The sequence below is a fragment of the Mustelus asterias genome, chromosome 19 (genome assembly GCF_964213995.1).
Source record: "Mustelus asterias chromosome 19, sMusAst1.hap1.1, whole genome shotgun sequence".
Taxonomy (NCBI): domain Eukaryota; kingdom Metazoa; phylum Chordata; class Chondrichthyes; order Carcharhiniformes; family Triakidae; genus Mustelus; species Mustelus asterias.
Genome location: NC_135819.1, coordinates 59,765,277 through 59,782,862, shown reverse-complemented (window position 1 = coordinate 59,782,862; position 17,586 = coordinate 59,765,277). Strand labels below are relative to the sequence as shown.

At 41.6% G+C, this 17,586-nt stretch overlaps 1 protein-coding gene across 3 annotated transcripts in view; it reads left to right on the top strand.

Moving 5' to 3' along the window:
- Positions 1-17,586, top strand: part of reln (reelin) — a 343,770-nt gene that overhangs the window by 270,878 nt on the left and 55,306 nt on the right. For all 3 annotated transcript variants that reach the window (XM_078235653.1, XM_078235652.1, XM_078235651.1), the window contains exons 40-46: positions 1,448-1,619; positions 3,409-3,511; positions 4,772-4,998; positions 6,931-7,151; positions 9,210-9,357; positions 12,149-12,407; positions 14,239-14,488. In XM_078235653.1, coding sequence (XP_078091779.1) covers positions 1,448-1,619; positions 3,409-3,511; positions 4,772-4,998; positions 6,931-7,151; positions 9,210-9,357; positions 12,149-12,407; positions 14,239-14,488 — 1,380 coding nt within the window. The remainder of the gene's footprint in view (positions 1-1,447; positions 1,620-3,408; positions 3,512-4,771; positions 4,999-6,930; positions 7,152-9,209; positions 9,358-12,148; positions 12,408-14,238; positions 14,489-17,586) is intronic.

The window sequence follows — 17,586 nt, the reverse complement described above, 5'->3', positions numbered from 1 at the left end:
TAATATAAATTAATTCAATCAAATTTTACAGAATCGCTGTTTGATTTCAAATACAAATGCATACACCATTTGATATTCTGTTGTACTATACCATGTAATGTTTTATGTTTGAAGTTGAACACATGGAAGGATTACAGACAATCTTATTCATAGAAATCATAGAAACCCTACAGTGCAGAAGGAGGCCATTCGGCCCATCGAGTCTGCACCGACCACAATCCTACCCAGGCCCTACCCCCACATATTTTACCCGCTAATCCCTCTAACCTACACATCCCAGGACTCTAAAGGGCAATTTTTTAACCTGGCCAATCAACCTAACCCGCACATCTTTGGACTGTGGGAGGAAACCGGAGCACCCGGAGGAAACCCACGCCGACACGAGGAGAATGTGCAAACTCCACACAGACAGTGACCCGAGCCGGGAATCGAACCCGGGACCCTGGAGCTGTGAAGCAGCAGTGCTAACCACTGTGCTACCGTGCCGCCCTATTCTATTAATGGAGCTTTTAATACATTTTATCCTCACTTAAGTGATCTGCGGTCTGCAAACAGCACAGACAGATGCAGAGTAAAGCTCACTTGATTCTGCCTCACTATTGTCAGTGCCAACCTCCGAAAGCCACCCTGTGACATTTCCATTAATCATGCCAGTGACCCGACTGAAATCAGAAATTCACATTGTACAGAATTGTTTGTTGAAACTGTGTAATTGTTCACTGAAGAACATGAAGACACTGCAAGTCAGACTCAACTCAGCTCTGCATTTAGTCATGCATAAAATTGACTCTATCCTGTACTAAATAGGCACATCATAACATAACCCTATATTGACACCTTCAGAGACAGAAAGCAACTAATGGTAGTATTAGCAGCAGTGTAACCTCCTAACCAGTCAGCTCCTCATTCCTTCTAGTGCTAGGAAGCAAATGCGCCACCTTCTCAATTCAGTAAATAATATTAAATTTATTTTTAAACATGACAATCTGATTTCCAGATTCTTCGACTGACATTGAAAATGATAAAGTTCAATATTGCCCCTTGATCTTGTGTAATATCTTTCATTTTGACCACTGATTAAAAATAAGTAAGATTATTTAAAGCAACGCCAATTTGTACCATTTCATCTTTTTTAGCTTTATCCTTTGATTGCAATGGTTATTCTGTGATAAACTGTGCGAATGTTAGATTGGGAATTAAATCCAGACTTTGTATCAGCATTTAAGAATCTTTTAAAAAGTACTGAATGAAATGGTCTTATTTTTATGGAAATTTAGACTAACACAAGATGGATGAGTAGAAATAGAGATAGTTATGCTCCAATACTCAACTGCAAATTTGTGCAGAATGAAAATTGGACTTGGAATTATGTTGGACAATAAACAGTTTGTTTGACTGCTGAGAAACTGAAGTCAAATTAATTCTGATTTTCTGTTCAATAACAAAGGGAAAAAGGAAGAAATCTGGATCATTGATGACCTCATTATTGATGGGAACAATCAGAAAAACCCTGGCGTTTTGTTGGAAACATTTGACTTTGGACCCAAAGAAGACAACTGGTTATTCTATCCCGGTGGCAACATTGGCCTCTATTGTCCCTATGTATCAAAAGCAGCCACGTAAGAAGAAATCTTTTCCTGTTGATGAGGATATTGGTCTGTAACTATGTACAATAATGAAAAGGTTTAATGACCTGATGGTCAGGTCCTAAACTCTGGAAAGTCTTTTCTAAACCTCTCTGCCTCTCCAATCTCTTTCCTTTTTTAAGATACTTCTTTTACCTCTTTTACCAAACTTTTGGTCATCTACCTTAATATCTCCTTAAATGGCTCATTGTCAAATTTTGTCAGATTACATTCCTGTGAAGTGCCAGGAGATGTTATCGTCTGTTAATGACAATATATAATAACAAGTTGTTATTGTTGATGATTAAGATTGATTTATTTAATGTGACTATTCCAGAATTGTCGTTCAGCATAACATCCTTAACAAAAAGTAATTCTTCAGCAAATTATATCCCGTTACTAAATGATTTGTTGTATGTTGGTTCTCTCAGTAATAGGAACACCAGTGAACTGTCACATCATAGTTGACACTTTGGTACACCAAATTCTTTTAATAAGTAACTTGTGTCTGGCTCCTTTTACAAAATATTTTAGCAACTGGCCACAGAATATACCGAGTATTCTCAAGCACTCAGCAGTTAAACCAGTAGTATGAACATACATTTGATCATATGAATTAGGAGCAGGACTAGGGCACTTGTCCCTTCGAGCCTGCTCCATCAATCAATAAGACCATGGCTGAGCTGTCTTAAGGACCAGATCAGAAACTCCAAGGTATTTTATGAAGTTAGCCTAAACCCTAACTTTTACATTTGATTTTGGTAATAAGTTGTTTCACTCTAGGTATGATTCAAGTAACTCACTTGGAAGCTTTTATCAAAACAAACCTTATTTAAGAATACAGTTAGAATATAATAAAAAGAGTTAGCATAATTTTTACCAATTAAAATACTTAAACATGACAAAATACAATTCTTAGCAGCTAGCTATCTCTATTGTTTCAATTTAGCAGTATCCCCCACAGACATGAATCCTTCCTTTAGAACCAGATAGCACAGAAACCAAAGATGCTTACGTAGGTACTAGATTTCCAGCGTTTTGACACTTCTGGAGAGTGATCCAAACAGACATCTAATTCTCATGCAGCAACTTCCAGAGAAAACTCCACCCCCAAACAGTAGAATACCAGCGAAAAGGGCTTATTTTTTGTTAGATTCCAATCTCCATTACAGACAAAGCAAGAGATACAGAGAGAGCAACCTGCTTTGAGTTCTCTGTGAAACCCTAACTGTACCCAGTCATATGATCATACCTATCAATCAACCTAATCAAGCCAGGGGAAAACACAAAACAATAGAACCCTGCATTAATTCAGATCAAAACAGATACTGCATCAGCGACAATACAGTGCTGCTGGATCCAGACAAAAACACCTCCGATAAAATGGAAGGCACTAGTAAATATTCAGCACAGAAGCATGACTAAAATACATTTCTTAAAGGCACAGTATCATCATAACTTATTGACCTTAACCCCACATTCCTGCCTCCACTTCCTTCAATAGTCCTTAAAGGCACCGCCTGAAAGGAAAGTTGTAATTATTTTTTATTTACTATGTGATGAAACCAGTAAGAGAAAGAGTCTTCCTTCCAATTCCACATAAAAAAGTTTTTTTTAAGTGCTGAGCAGGATTGTTAGAGCATTGCTCCTGGTTTTGCACGATATTGTTTACTCGCAATCAGCAGTGTCACAGTGGTTGTGCCCTCTCTGTATAGATTCAGTTATTGGATTTATTTGTTAGTGTGCAGCTTTAATATTTTGGCTTTGTTTTCCTGTTGTCCAGGGAGGAAAATTCTGCCATAGTCTTCGTGTCGAATGTAGTTGGGGAGCATTCCATCACTACACGCGATCTAGATGTTAATGAGAATACCATTGTTCAATTTGAGGTAACAACAGTTTAATATATTAACCTCTGCCTCGGGCTATTAAATTCACCCCCTTTTTCCCCACATCACAGCTTTCAGGTTACGACAGCACAGGGTGAAATCATGGCTTTGAAATTTAGCCGTGCAAAGCCCATTTTTACGAACACGCAGCACGTTATTTAAATTAAGGTCCTAGGTGTCATGCTGGAGACGTTTCCAATTTACAAACACCCCAAGGCTTCGCTTGCCTCATGCAGAACTCGCCCAGCACAACATGCGTAATCCCAAGAAGGAACAGATTAGGACTGGTAGTAATCTAAAACAGGATCTCTGTTCATTATCCAGGACGCACCGTCGTACTTTCTCCACTTTACCAGTGCAAATGAAACACACTTGAAGACAGAGAGAACAAAAGGATCCGCTTTTCAGAGCAACCAAAAACAGAACCCAAAAACATCTGGAGTAAAATGAATCAACCCAGAGATGTAACAGAAGCATTAATCCATTTAAAATAGGATAGTTAATCCTGTCTTAAAAAATAACGAACAAATAAAGCATCATTCTGCTATGATTACCAATTTGTAGGTTTAAACTGATACATTTATAACATTAGATACAAAGAGTAATGAATACTACATATATATGTATGCATATATACTTTATCCTGGCAACAACACAGCTGGGAGAGATTTAATAATAAAAGCAGTAATCTGGGGCAATTTCAATTGAAATTTGAAATTTCAATTTGTATTTGTTGAGTCAAAACCTTTTTGAACTCCAATTGAAAAAAGTTTGAGAGTAATTGTTCAAGGCTCACCATACATCTACAGTGAAATGCAAGATCTTTATTGTTTTATTCATTCATGGGACATGGGCGTCACTGGCTGGCCAGCATTTATTGCCCATCCATAGTTGGCCTTGTTCAGAGGGCAGTTGAGAGTGAACCACATTGCTGTGGCTCTGGAGTCACATGTAGGCCAGACCAGGTAAGGACGGCAGATTTCCTTCCCAAAAGGGACATTAGTGAACCCAGATGGGTTTTTCCGACAATTGACAATGGTTTCATGGTCATCAGTAGATTCTTAATTCCAGATATTTTTTATTGAATTCAAATTCCACCATCTGCTATGGCAGGATTCGAATCTGGGTCCCCAGAACAATAGCTGAATTTCTAGATTAATAGTCTAGCGATAATACCACTAGATCATCGCCTCCCCTGTGAACGAAAATGTAAATTTAAAACTATTTCCGTTAATGCTGCTTATTTCTGTTTCATTTCAGATCAACGTTGGATGCAATACAGACAGTTCAGCTTCAGATCCTATTAGGTTGGAGTTTTCACGGGACTTTGGAGCCACATGGCACTTACTTCTGCCACTCTGCTACAGTAGTGGCCACATCAGCGCTCTCTGTTCTACTGAACTCCATCCCAGCAGCACATACTATGCCGGTACCACCCAGGGTTGGAAGAGAGAGGTAATCCACTTTGGCAGGCTCCATCTGTGTGGGTGAGTTCCTATTTCAGAACATAAATATGACTCTTCTTTCCACACACTTGGACTGGTTATTTTAGGACCCAAAAGTGCCAATCCATTATTAATTGGACTCACCCCCACCTCAACTTCTCACAATATCCCAATGGCACCAGAACGGAAAGATTCAAGAAAAATAGAACATGCGGGGGACTCCTTAAAACTGAGGATGATGTAGAGGAAGTGTTTCCACTTGCAGAGGAGACCAGAGCTAGGGCCCATAAATCTAAGATAATCACAGATAAATCCAAGAGGGAATTCAGGAGAAACAAAAGACTGATTAGAATGTATAATCTCGCAACCACCAGATGAATAGAATAGATGCGGGGTGGGGAATGGCTACATAAACACATAAGGAAGAAAGGAATGGAACAATGAGCTAAGAAGGGTTGGATGAGGCTTATGTAGAGTATAAAAAATAGTATGTTCCTGTTGGACCAATTGGTCAATCTCTGCACTTTAAATACTGTATAAATTCTCCACAACAATACTATAGATCACAGCATATAAGGTAACCCCATCTTTTCAGCCTCAAAATAGTGTTTTTGCATATACTCAGCATCCCCCCTTCCAGCTATATTCACATTAGTAGTCAGCCTCAATTTTTCACAGAGATCAGGTGCTGACTTTAGAGGGCGCCCTGATTTCAAAGTGAAATTGAAGACCCCACCCCCTCACCCCTATTTGAAGGCATGTTTCCTCCCCAACATAGATCACTGGCCTGATCTCCCCCACAGCCAAACCCCCTCCCAATGGGTCCCCCTTTATGTTCCCCCCTTCATGCCCCACTACCCTCAAGCCCTGTCCTCTGGCACCCTAGCAGTGCCTAGCACACTGAGAAGAACTGCCCAGCCATGACCCCGACTACCCGGGGGCTTCAATGGCCTCCAAGCTCTTTGGCGTGGCCATTACGTCTGGTGTTTGTTCATAGAGACCAGTAGTGATTCGCGAGGGGTTCCCGCTGTGCCCAAGGGTTGGAGAATCCTGGAAGCAGAAAGAATCCGACTAAGAAACTGACGAAGCATTGAAACCATTCTAATAATTTTTGCAAAAGTCAGAGCATGGGAGCTGGGAGAATTCCAAAGCAGGTTCTCGCCTGCACCAAACGTGCTTATCTCCTCCCCTGCCATTCTTCAATTCCTAGCGGCCCTAGTGTGATCTGAATCAGATTTTTATTCATTTAATGGATGTGGGCAACACTGGCTGGGCCAACATTTATTGCCCATCCCTAATTGCCCTCCATTTCAGTGGGCCTTTGAGAGCCAACCACATTGCTGTGGATTTGGATTTAGATGTATACCAGACCACTATGGCACCATGCCATAGGTAAAAACAGTGACAGGTAAGGTGCTGCCAAAAGAAACAGGCCACCGCTTCAGTCTGGACTTCAATATGTAAAGGAGTTCTTTACAACCCACACATACAGATTGTAGTAATTGATCAAAGAATCACGGAATTGTTATAGCGCAGAAGGAGGCCATTCGGCCCATCATTTCTGTATCGGCTCTCCAAACGAGCATTATGACTTCAGGCCATTCTCCTGCTTTTCTCCTCGTAACCTTACACATTGTTTCCACTCAAATAATTACCTAATGCCCTCTTGAATGCCTCGATTGAACCTGCCTCCACCACACTTCCAGGCAGTGCATTCCAGACCTGAACCACATGCTGTGTAAAGAAGTTTTTTCTCATATCACATTTGCTTGTTTTGCAAACCGAAAACCTGTGGCTCGCTTCACAAACTGATTTTCAAATTCAATTGCAGCAATGTAGCTGATTTTTTTGTACAAAGTCTTTTTGTTTCGTCTCCTGTGGCAAGATAATCTCCCCCAGAAAAGCAGCTTTATTGATTCTTTTAAGTTTATTTTCATACAGCTTGTTTTATGGATGTGCTTCTTGTGTTCACAGATCTGTGAGGTTTCGGTGGTACCAAGGCTTCTACAGGTCAGGTACACAACCAGTGACCTGGGCCATTGATAATGTCTACATTGGACCACAGTGTGAGGAGATGTGTAACGGACATGGTAGTTGCGTCAATGGAACCCAGTGTATTTGCGACTCTCGCTATTCTGGATCCACCTGTAAAATCAGCTCCAAAAACCCAGATTTCTTGAAGGGAGACTTTAAAGGTATGTTGAAAATATATATTTATAGGTTGGTGAAGCATGGGTTAAAGGAAATGGCTTGGAGCAATAACAGTGAGTGTGGGCAGTAAATGCCATTTTTCACTGGTATCTTGATTAGAAGCATTCTAGTGTATTTCATGTTGAACAGGGAATATGAAGGTGTTTAAAACAGGGTGAAAGATTTATTTCATTTGCTCTTTGCTAGGGTCACTTGTTTGGAACATTCATTCATATTATTTGTAGCTGTTCACTTGGATTTTCCACCTCTTTGCTCACCAACCCCTGGCTTTCTGGTCCATTAAAGTGAATGGGTGGAAAATCACAGGCCTAGTTTGAGCTGCGGAAGTTAGGCCCATTTGTGGAATCTGGATCTTTACGCCATGTTAATTTCCACTTTGTCAATAAGATCAGTAGAATTGGGGGAGTGAGGGGAGAATGTTAAATCCCTATGCCGTGGACATTGTGGTATGGTGCCTGCTGGATTAGCTGGTGTTTCCCTGTCAATTTTGTATGCTTCTGCGATTCAATAGAAATAAATACTTGTATTTATAAGGCCCTCCATCATAGCATCAATATCCTTCCAAATGTTTCATGCAGTGAATTGCTATTATCAATGTGGCGCCTGTTACCTAAGCAAACATGATAACCATTTTTCACCAGTAATAGCCCACAAATGAGTACAAGATTACATTGATTACATTGATTACCTTCTCAAGGGCAATTAGGGATGGGCAATAAATGTTGGCCTAGCCAGCGACGCCCACATCTCATTAATGAATGTAAAAAAGACAAATGGCCAGTCATTCTCCTTTTTGGATTTAATAGTTTTGGGAGAGAGGAATGTTGGTCAGGAGTCCTCGCCTTTTGAGTTGTGCCATGAGTTTTTCAACCTGCACCCAAACTTATCTCCCAAATCACAAAATCTCCAACAATGCAGCAGCCTCCAGTACTTCACTATTGTACCCAAGCATTGGACTAGAGGCTTAAGGCCATAAAGCTTTGACCCAGTGACAATAATGCCACAACTGAACAAGGCCAACTGCCAATCACCATTAAAAATGTCTGGGATTATCGTAGCATCTACTAGAGCTACAATCATTGGTTAGCTTGAAATATTGGTCTCCCAGAGTGCAAATGAATTAAATTGTGACTCTGTCTGTTCTCTCAGGTGGATGTAAAAAAACCTTATGGCACAACTTTAAAGAGGAGCAGAGGAATTATCCAATATTTAGGGCGGCACGGTAGCACAGTGCTTAGCACTGCTGCTTCACAGCTCCAGCGACCTGGGTTCGATTCCCAGCTTGGGTCACTGTCTGTGTGGAGTTTGCACATTCTTCTCGTGTCTGCGTGGGTTTCCTCCGGGTGCTCCGGTTTCCTCCCACAGTCCAAAGATGTGCGGGTTAGGTTGATTGGCCATGGTAAAATTGCCCCTTAGTGTCCTGAGATGCGTAGGTTAGAGGGGTTAGCGGGTAAATGTGTAGGGATATGGGAGTAGGGCCTGGGTGGGATTGTGGTCGGTGCAGACTTGATGGGCCGAATGGCCTGTTTCTGCACTGAAGGGTTTCTATGATTTCTATGATTTATCCCTCAATCGATATCTGCTCATTATCATATGCAGTTTGCTGCATGCATATTGGCTGCCATGTTTCCTATACGGCAAAAGTAACTACACTTCAAACATCTCCACTGGCTGTAAAGCACTTTGTGACATCCAGTGGTTGCGAAAGGCTCTATATAAATGTAAAAATTTATTTTTTTACTGATTGAGTAATCTAAGGGGGGCGGGGAGTTAGAGTGTGAATAGTAATTGAACAAGTTATGAATGATCCATTTTAAATTAAATTTATTATTGTTTCAGTTAAAGTAAATCCAAAGGATAAAAGTTTAAAATCTCAAATATATGAAAATAATAAATTTGTTATCTCCTGTGCAACAATCTCTTGTAATTATAATCCTCACTGGCTTAAAAAAAAAGGTGAATTGGCAAGGCAGCTACTTTAACGCATTGTTTATGTTTCAAACCTGTGACAGCTGGTTTCACTTGCTCACTTTCATTTTCAGGCCCAATAGACCCAGAGAAATTTTTAGTGGTCAGCGGTGGGAAACCTTCCAGGAAATGCGGATTAATGTCCAGTGGAAACAGTCTCTTCTTCAGCGAAGAGGGACTACGCATGCTGATGACTGTGGATATGGATTTATCACATGCAAGGTATTTGTAATACATTTAATCATTGGCCCTTGTTCACCAATTACTTGAAGTCTTTTGTAAAAGGACCTCTCCCTGCCTGGATGATTGCAGCTCCAACAACACTCAAGAAGCTTGACAGCATCCAGGACATAGCAGCTCGCTTGATTGGCACCCCTTCCACAAACATTCACTCCCTCCACCACTGATATACAGCAGCAGCAGCAGCAGCGTGTACCATCTACAAAATGCCCTGCAGGAATTCACCAAGGCTGCTTAGATGGCACCTTCCAAACCCTTTACCATTACTATCCCGAAGGACAAGGACAGCAGATACGTGGGAACGCCACCACATGGAAGTTCCCCTCCAAGCCTTCCTGATTTGGAAATGAAGGCAAAATACTGTGGATGCTGGAATCTGAAACAAAAACAGAAAAATGCTGGAAAATCTCAGTAGGTCTGACAGCATCTGTGGAGAGAGAATAGAGCCAACGTTTTGAATCTGGATGACCCTTCATCACTTCATGACGAAAGAAGAAAATATTTTGCTGTTCCTTCACTGTTGCTGGATCAAAATCCTAGAACTCCCTCCCAAACAGCATTGTGGATGTACCTACACCATATGGACCGCAGCAGTTCAAGAAGGCAGCTCACCACCACCACCTTCTCAAGGGCAGTTAGGGATAGGTAATGAATGCTGGCCTAGCCAGAGAAGCTGACGTCCCTCGAATTAATTTTTTTTTAAATGCTTTCCAAAAAGAATTTAATATAAAATAATTTTTGACTGAAGTAAAGTGTAAATGAGAACAGTTCGTTCAGGCAAAAGGGCTCACTCTGTTCTTTAGCGCTCTCTGTATAGGTTTAACTAAAGAATTTGTGTCTCCCTTCTGTCCACGCAGACTGCAGTATCCTCATACTAATCCGTCCATTGATGTTTCGTTTGAAGCTGTATTCATTGCACCAAGAAACAGCCAATTTTAAATGTGGAATAATTACTTCCCAAGTCAGCTTTAACTTCAGTTCCCCTTCACGTGATGGTTCCTAAACTCAGCATATCAATGTTTCCATTTTTCTTTCCTCCTTTTATTTTCACCATCCTCCCACCGTTGACCCTGAACTTCAAGTGCAGATTTTAAAATGTTTGTTGTCTTCCTCTTTCATTGTATGAGGAGCAGAAATATTAGTTTTTTTTATTTCTTTTGCATCATGTGTTTTGGCATTAATCACTAAATGTTTAAAAAAAAAAGCATCATCCCCCGCTTATCACTTCCCAAGGTGCTGATTTTTAAAATATAGGAATCGTCCTGGGGATGAATTATTTCACACAAATCAGTGAGCTCAGGTAACCGTGTTGGGTTGTCATGTTGAGAAGATAAGAGGAATTCCGTGCATCTTTTTTCCATATAATTCCAAAGAAACAAGGTTTCATCTCTCTGCATGCCAGAGCATCCTTTCATGTCTTGTCAGTTAAGAGTCCAATATCCCCTCCCTGAGGTGCTGGGGCGACTGCAAATTTGAGACCTGATGGCTGGTACATACAAATATTAGAGACTGAAGCTGAGTACACATGTACCTCCCAATGCTTTTCACAGCGTGGCACTGTCAATCCTCCTTTCACTCAGACCTGTGGGATTATGGATGTGCTCTTAATGAGTTCTCATTACGAAAGTAGAGGAGCTTTTGGAAAGTCAGAACTGTCAGTGACTAAAAGAATGTACTTCAATATTACAAAGTACACAGGGGCATCTATGGACAATTCTCAGATAACGCAACAGAATCTTCAAACGATCCAGATTAAAGTGGCAGTTCCACTTTCTCTGCTGAATATGCAGAATATCCTTCAAAACATTTGTACATATAAAAAGTGTTGCATTGGTGTCTGTCAGTCACACTTCAGACATCACAACGCGCACCACATTTAAAACTGTCAGAAGTACTAAAAACACCAAGTTATTTTCTGCCTGTTTCAACCTTGAAAGCCAAGAAGAGGAGTTGGTTATTTATAAACAGCTACCACGGTATAGGAACTGCCCTCAGCAATGCGCCTCTAATCGACCTTGGATGATCACTATTTAGATCACTGCCCCCCACCCCCCCAAGAAAGTACCTAAGCAATGGGCTTAGCAGAAGAGCCAATGTTCGACACACATTGTGATCTGAATAGCCAAAGCTCACCGGGCCCATGGGGCAGTTCCACAGGTCTGCTGGTAACATCAGAATTTTGGAAAGTTGCCAGATAAAACCACATCCCATTCACAGCGTGTTGCAACCTCAACATTATCGGAGCCCCTTCCCCATCACTCAAAAAAAGGCCTGGTTTTAAATCGCAACCTACAGTTCCGGTGTCTTTACCTGCATTTGGATATATTTATGGGTTGGAAATGGCACCAAACAAATGGCCAGGTTCAATATGCCATGCTGTATCTGGATAAGTAGACAAGTTGGTGATTCAGCATATATCCATGCTACATGAACAATCTCTTTACATGATGGTGTGCAGAGATTCTGAGGAAAAGATGTTTTAAGATTGGGCTTGCGAAGTTGGCGTATGGATTTAGTTGTTTATACAAATGGTTAGGATTTGGAATGCACTGTCTTTTAAGGTGGAAACAGATTCAATAGTAACTTTAAAAAGGAAATTGGATAAATTCTGTAAGGGAAAAAACAATTGCAGGGATTTGGAGAAAGATCAAGGAAGTGGACATAATTGAATTGTTCTCCTAAAGTGTCGATGCAGTGTGAATGAGCTGAATGGCCTCCTGTGCCATCCTATGTTATAACTTAATGAAATATTTTCTATTATTTCTGCATTTAGGTTTGTCCAGTTCTTCCTGAGACTGGGTTGTGGGAAAGCATCCCCGGACCCCAGGAGCCAACCTATGCTTTTACAGTACTCCCTGAACGGAGGCCTCAGCTGGGGCGTTCTCCAGGAATTCCTCTTCAGCAACTCGAGCAATGTGGGTCGATACATTGCACTTGAGATCCCACTCAAGGCTCGGTCCTCTTCCACCCGTCTGCGTTGGTGGCAGCCATCTGAAGATGGGCATTTTTATAGCCCCTGGGCCATCGATGAGGTGAGACTTCTCATCTAATAATCACTGTGGTCAAAGAGTTGTGGCAAACAGATGTGGACAAGGGTTTTAGTCTAAATGTTGTGAGGAATTAGGTAGTTGCTCATTATCCAGAAGGGTAAGGAGAATAAATATCAGCCAGAATTTCTGCTCTTGATGGCTACTCAATGACTTCTGTTATTAAGGGGCTGATAATGTTACTGGTCTAATAATCCAGAGACCTGAATTAATATTCTGGAGACATCGCTTCAAATCCCATCACAGCCGCTGGAGGAATTTAAATTCAATTAGTTTTTTAAAAACTCATTTACGAGATGTAGCCATCACGAGCTAGGATATTATTTATTGCCCATCGCTAGTTTCCCTTGTGAAGATGGTGGTGAGTTGCCTTCTTGAACTGTTGCAATCCCTGTGGTGTAGATGCACCGCAGTGCTGGTAGGGAGGGAGTTCCAGGATTTTCACCCAGCGACAATGAAGGAATGGAGATATATTTCCAAGTCAGGATGGTGAGTGACTGGCAGGGGAACTTCCAAGTGGTGGTGTTCCCATGTGTCTGCTGCTCTTGTCCTTTTAGATGGTAGTGGCCGTGGGTTTGGAAGGTGCTACCTAAGGGGCCTGGCTGAGTTCCTGCGTGCATCTTGTAAATGGTACACACTGCTGTCACTGTTTGTCGGTAGTGGAGGAAGTGAATGTTTGTGGATGTAGTGTCGCTTAAGAGGGCTGCTTTTCCCTGGTGGGTGCTAAGCTTCTTGATGTTGTTGGAACTGCACTCATTCAGGCAAGGGGAGCGTATTCCATCACACTCCTGACTTATACCTTGTAGATGGTGGATAGGCTTTGGGGAGTCAGGAGATGAGTTTCTAGCTGCAGGATCCCAAGCCTCTGACGTACTCTTGTAGTCACAGTACTTCCCACCTGACAGTCCAAACCTGGTTATTATCCAAGTCTTGCTGCATTAGGACATGGACTGCTTCAATATCTGATGAGTTGCGAATGGTGCTGAACATTGTGCAATCATCAGCAAACATCCCACTTATAGAATACCTACAGTGTAAAAGAAGTCCATTTGGCCCATCAAATCTGCACCAACTCTTCGATGGGGTTAATTGGCCAGATGGGATTTCTCCTGCTTTTTGTGCACAGGACATATCTGAGCAATGTTCCACATTGCCAGGTAGATGCCATTGTTGGATCAGTAAGGGAATCAAGGGTTATTGGGAAAGGGTAGGAAAGTGGACGTGACGAATGTCGGATCAGCCATGATTTTATTGAATGATGGAGCAGGCTCGAGGGGCCGAACAGCCTACTCCTGTTCCTATTTCTTATGGTGTTACCGGATTATGTTAAAAAAAAATCTGTTTATTCGTCAGGAAATCTAACCTCCTTACCCAGCCTCTAGTTTCACAACAATGTGGTTTACCCTTAACTGCCCTCTTAAAGGGTTTAGTACAAACTGCACCAGAAAAGTTGAAGAAGGAAAAACTTGAGAGACCAGCTGGTATTGACCTGGGAATCTGAAAGCCACAGTCGCCCCTGTCAATTCTGTAAAGTTATACCAAAATTGGGAGAACTGTCTCACAGACTAGTCAAGCAATGGTCTGAGTCATAGTCACCTCATCATACCTTACAGCCTCTGTCCCAGACTGGGCCTAGGTAGGATTGTTGTCGGTGCAGGCTCAATGAGTCGAATGACCTCCTTCTGCAATGTAGGGATTCTATGATTCTATGAAGTTAGCCTGAATATTTTTGGCACATTGTCTTGCCTCAATGATATTATTCCTTTGTGTCTAATTTTTTTCCTCTTTGCTCTTCTCTCTCTTCAAAAAAAATCAGATTGTGATTGGGGGGAGCATTACTGGTAACACGTTGATTGAAGATAACTTCAACACATTGGATAACAGGAAGTGGCTGCTCCACCCAGGAGGCACAAAGATGCCTGTCTGTGGCTCGAATGGGGATGCTTTGGTATTCATTGAGAAGGCTTACACCCGTTACGTTATCTCTACTGATGTGGTGGTGAACGAGGATTCTTTCCTGCAGTTTGATTTTGCTGCTTCCTGCTCTGTCACAGACTCTTGTTACGGTAAGTGATTCTTTGATTCAAAGAATTCAGGCCCCAAGATTCTTGGGGCTCTGCTCAGCTGGGATGGGCTGGGCTGGAACCCCCACCTACCCATGTCTGAAGATGCTGGGCTGGATTTTCATCTTTGGCTCGGGAATCGCAAGTCGGGCCACTTGCTGATGTCATGTTTCCGAGTTCTGAAATTAGTTACACGTATGTAATTTTCACCCCAAGGGATTCGGGGGCAGTCTGGAGTTAGACTACTGCCTCCACATGCACGCCTGAGATGGGAATGGAGGTAAGGGAATGCTGAGGTTAGAAGGCCCACTTCCATTCACTGGGACATTGGCCCAGTTCTGTGGATGACTAGCCCTCATCTCTCTTGGCTCAACCCAATCCCACATGCCCCACTCCATAATGCATCATATCACCCCTGCCACTTTCATGCCTCCTCCATACATACTCACCTAGTATCCACCATGGATAGAACTTGTGAGCCCTGTAATATCATTAGCAAGTCCTTGAAATGCTCATGAAATAACAAAGTATACAATCGTCCATTCCAACTCCCCTTAAGTGCTCAAAATAGATAGCCATTCAAAAACATCTTCAAAAAGCTTTAATATTATCAACTGCTCATAGAAATCTCAGTCTAACAAAGTGCTCCACGCTATTCTTGGCTGTATTATGTAGGAAATAGAAGCAGGAGTAGGCCATTTGGCTCTTCAAGCCTGCTCCATCATTCATTTTGATCATGGCTGATCATCAAGTTCAATATCCAGATCCTGCTATCCTGCTTTCTCCCCATACCCCTTGATCTCATTAGCCCCAAGAGCTGTATCTAATTTCTTCTTGAAATAGATAGATTTTGAACAGATCTAGCAACTCAAGACTGGGCAACACGAGGCACTGTGGGCCATCAACCACAATCTGTAACCTCATGGCCCGGCATATCTCATACTCTACCATTACTACCAAGCCAGAGGATTTGCTTCAATGGAGAGTGCAAGAGGGCATGCCAGGAGCTACATCAGGCATATCTAAAAATGAGGTTTAAACCTGCTGAAGCTACAACACAGGAGTACTTGCATGCCAAACAGCATAAGCAGCAAGTGATAGATAAAGCTAAGTGATCCCACAACCAACAGATTAGATCTAAGTTCTGCAGTCCCACCATATACAGTTGTGAATGATGGTGCACAGTTACGTGTATAAACTACCCCTGCTGGAGTAAATCCATGAGTGGATTTTGGAACTCAACAGACATTCATTATGAGTTTTCATTGCATAACTAAATAAACAATCCCTCCAGAGCTCAACAAAACAGAGCCTTTCAAGTTGATCTGTTTCTTTTTAAAAATCCAAGAGATGGTCTTTCAATCAAAGAAGTCAGGTAATCTGTTCAGCTACTCAAAGGTTCAATAGTTGTCTCAATTTCAAATCAATGTAAAAAAAACCTCAAAACGCGGAGTCCAGATGACATATCAGTATTAGATTCTGAATACTGTTGAATGCAGAAGAGCACTTTATCTACTGAATAAAATACTCTAATGCATCTGAACACTTATACAACGTTGGTCAAATTAATGATGACTTATCTTTTAAGAACTGAGCCCTATAATCAAATACTGCATTACAAACACACTTAAATTATCATGCAGCATCTAACTATAATGTTCAAAATTAGTCAGTCCTTTTAAGCTTATCTGTCAAATGGTTTCTGACTCCACATCAGGTTTCCTCCAAAATGTATAAACTGACTGAGCTGATGTGTTTCGTACTGACTCCGGGAACCTCACTGTCTCACTGAAGAAATGAGTCTCGGGGAAATTCACAATTGAGCAGATATTTAAAAGGCTGGAGCTGCTGTTACTTTGAGTGCGCATTGGGTTGCCACCCACCATGATTTGTGTGCCAATCAAAATGTTACCAGCGGATCCAGTGGGAAATTTAAATTTAAGGTATCTTCTCCCCCCCTCCCATCTGGCTCCACTTTTGGCTGAACACACGCCTGTCTAATATTGGGACAACAACATCCGGCCCACTAAACTCCATCTCAATTTTCAGGGACAGTCACCATTCCTGGAAGGAGACCTCACAGCTGCCTGTCCTAAAAAGTGGATTGATTGCCTTGCCCAAGAAGAGGTTTAGAGAGCTTCTTAAGTGGTGTGAGTTCCTTTAAGCCGTTATAGTGCAGACTGGTCCTAATCTCCTAGGATAGCCCAGGAACTCCCACAAAGATGCCTCTTGCAGTCTGGGAGATGGGGAGTGTTGACGTACGATCCACAACTCTCCACTATCAGAATGATAAGAACCTGTGGTAATTGGGTGTTGTCCTGGTGTAACCAGGTTCTGCTTTAAAATGCTCGTGTGTTTAAGCAGAAATGCTCTTTTCAACCCTTTTACATTCCAAGAATTTCAGGGTCTCAGAATCTACTGGACAATCATGTAGTTTAAATATTAAGGGTGCCAATCTCACAGGCTCATGGGCCATGGGCTAAAATATATCCCTTTCTAGATTTCATGCTGCCTGCCTGTGGCTTGTTTGGTGAATCTAGGATCATAGAATTAATCCTGTGAAATATGTACAACATTCAACCCTGATATCTTAAAGCTCAGCAACTCTGAGACTAATGCCAGCCATGGAAGAGGGAATCAAACTTCAGCATGTACTAATATAGGTTCATATTTGCTCTATCCATGAGTTAGAATAAAGTTATTAACATATTGATGGATATGTTAGATCTGTCCCTATGACGGTTGCTATGGACAGGTTTCACTTATTCCTCTTTTTATGGAGTCATATAGTGTATAATTAACCATTGACAATTTTGTCAGCAAATTTATTAATCAGCAGTGATCTACAGAATATGGTATCAGGTAAATTGGGCATTAAATAAAAAATGGCCATTCAGTTTAGAAAGGCCACTCCTCCCCCAGATTGTGAACAGTCTTTGCTATTGTAGCACCTCTCACACACTATAAAAGCTAATTCAGCACTCTCCCAGCAGGGAGCTGTGTTTGCAGGGAACAATTTTCAGCCAGTGGTTTTCCATTCATTGACATCAAAGGGTGAAATGTCATGGGTTGTACTCCCGCAAATTCAGACAATACATCCC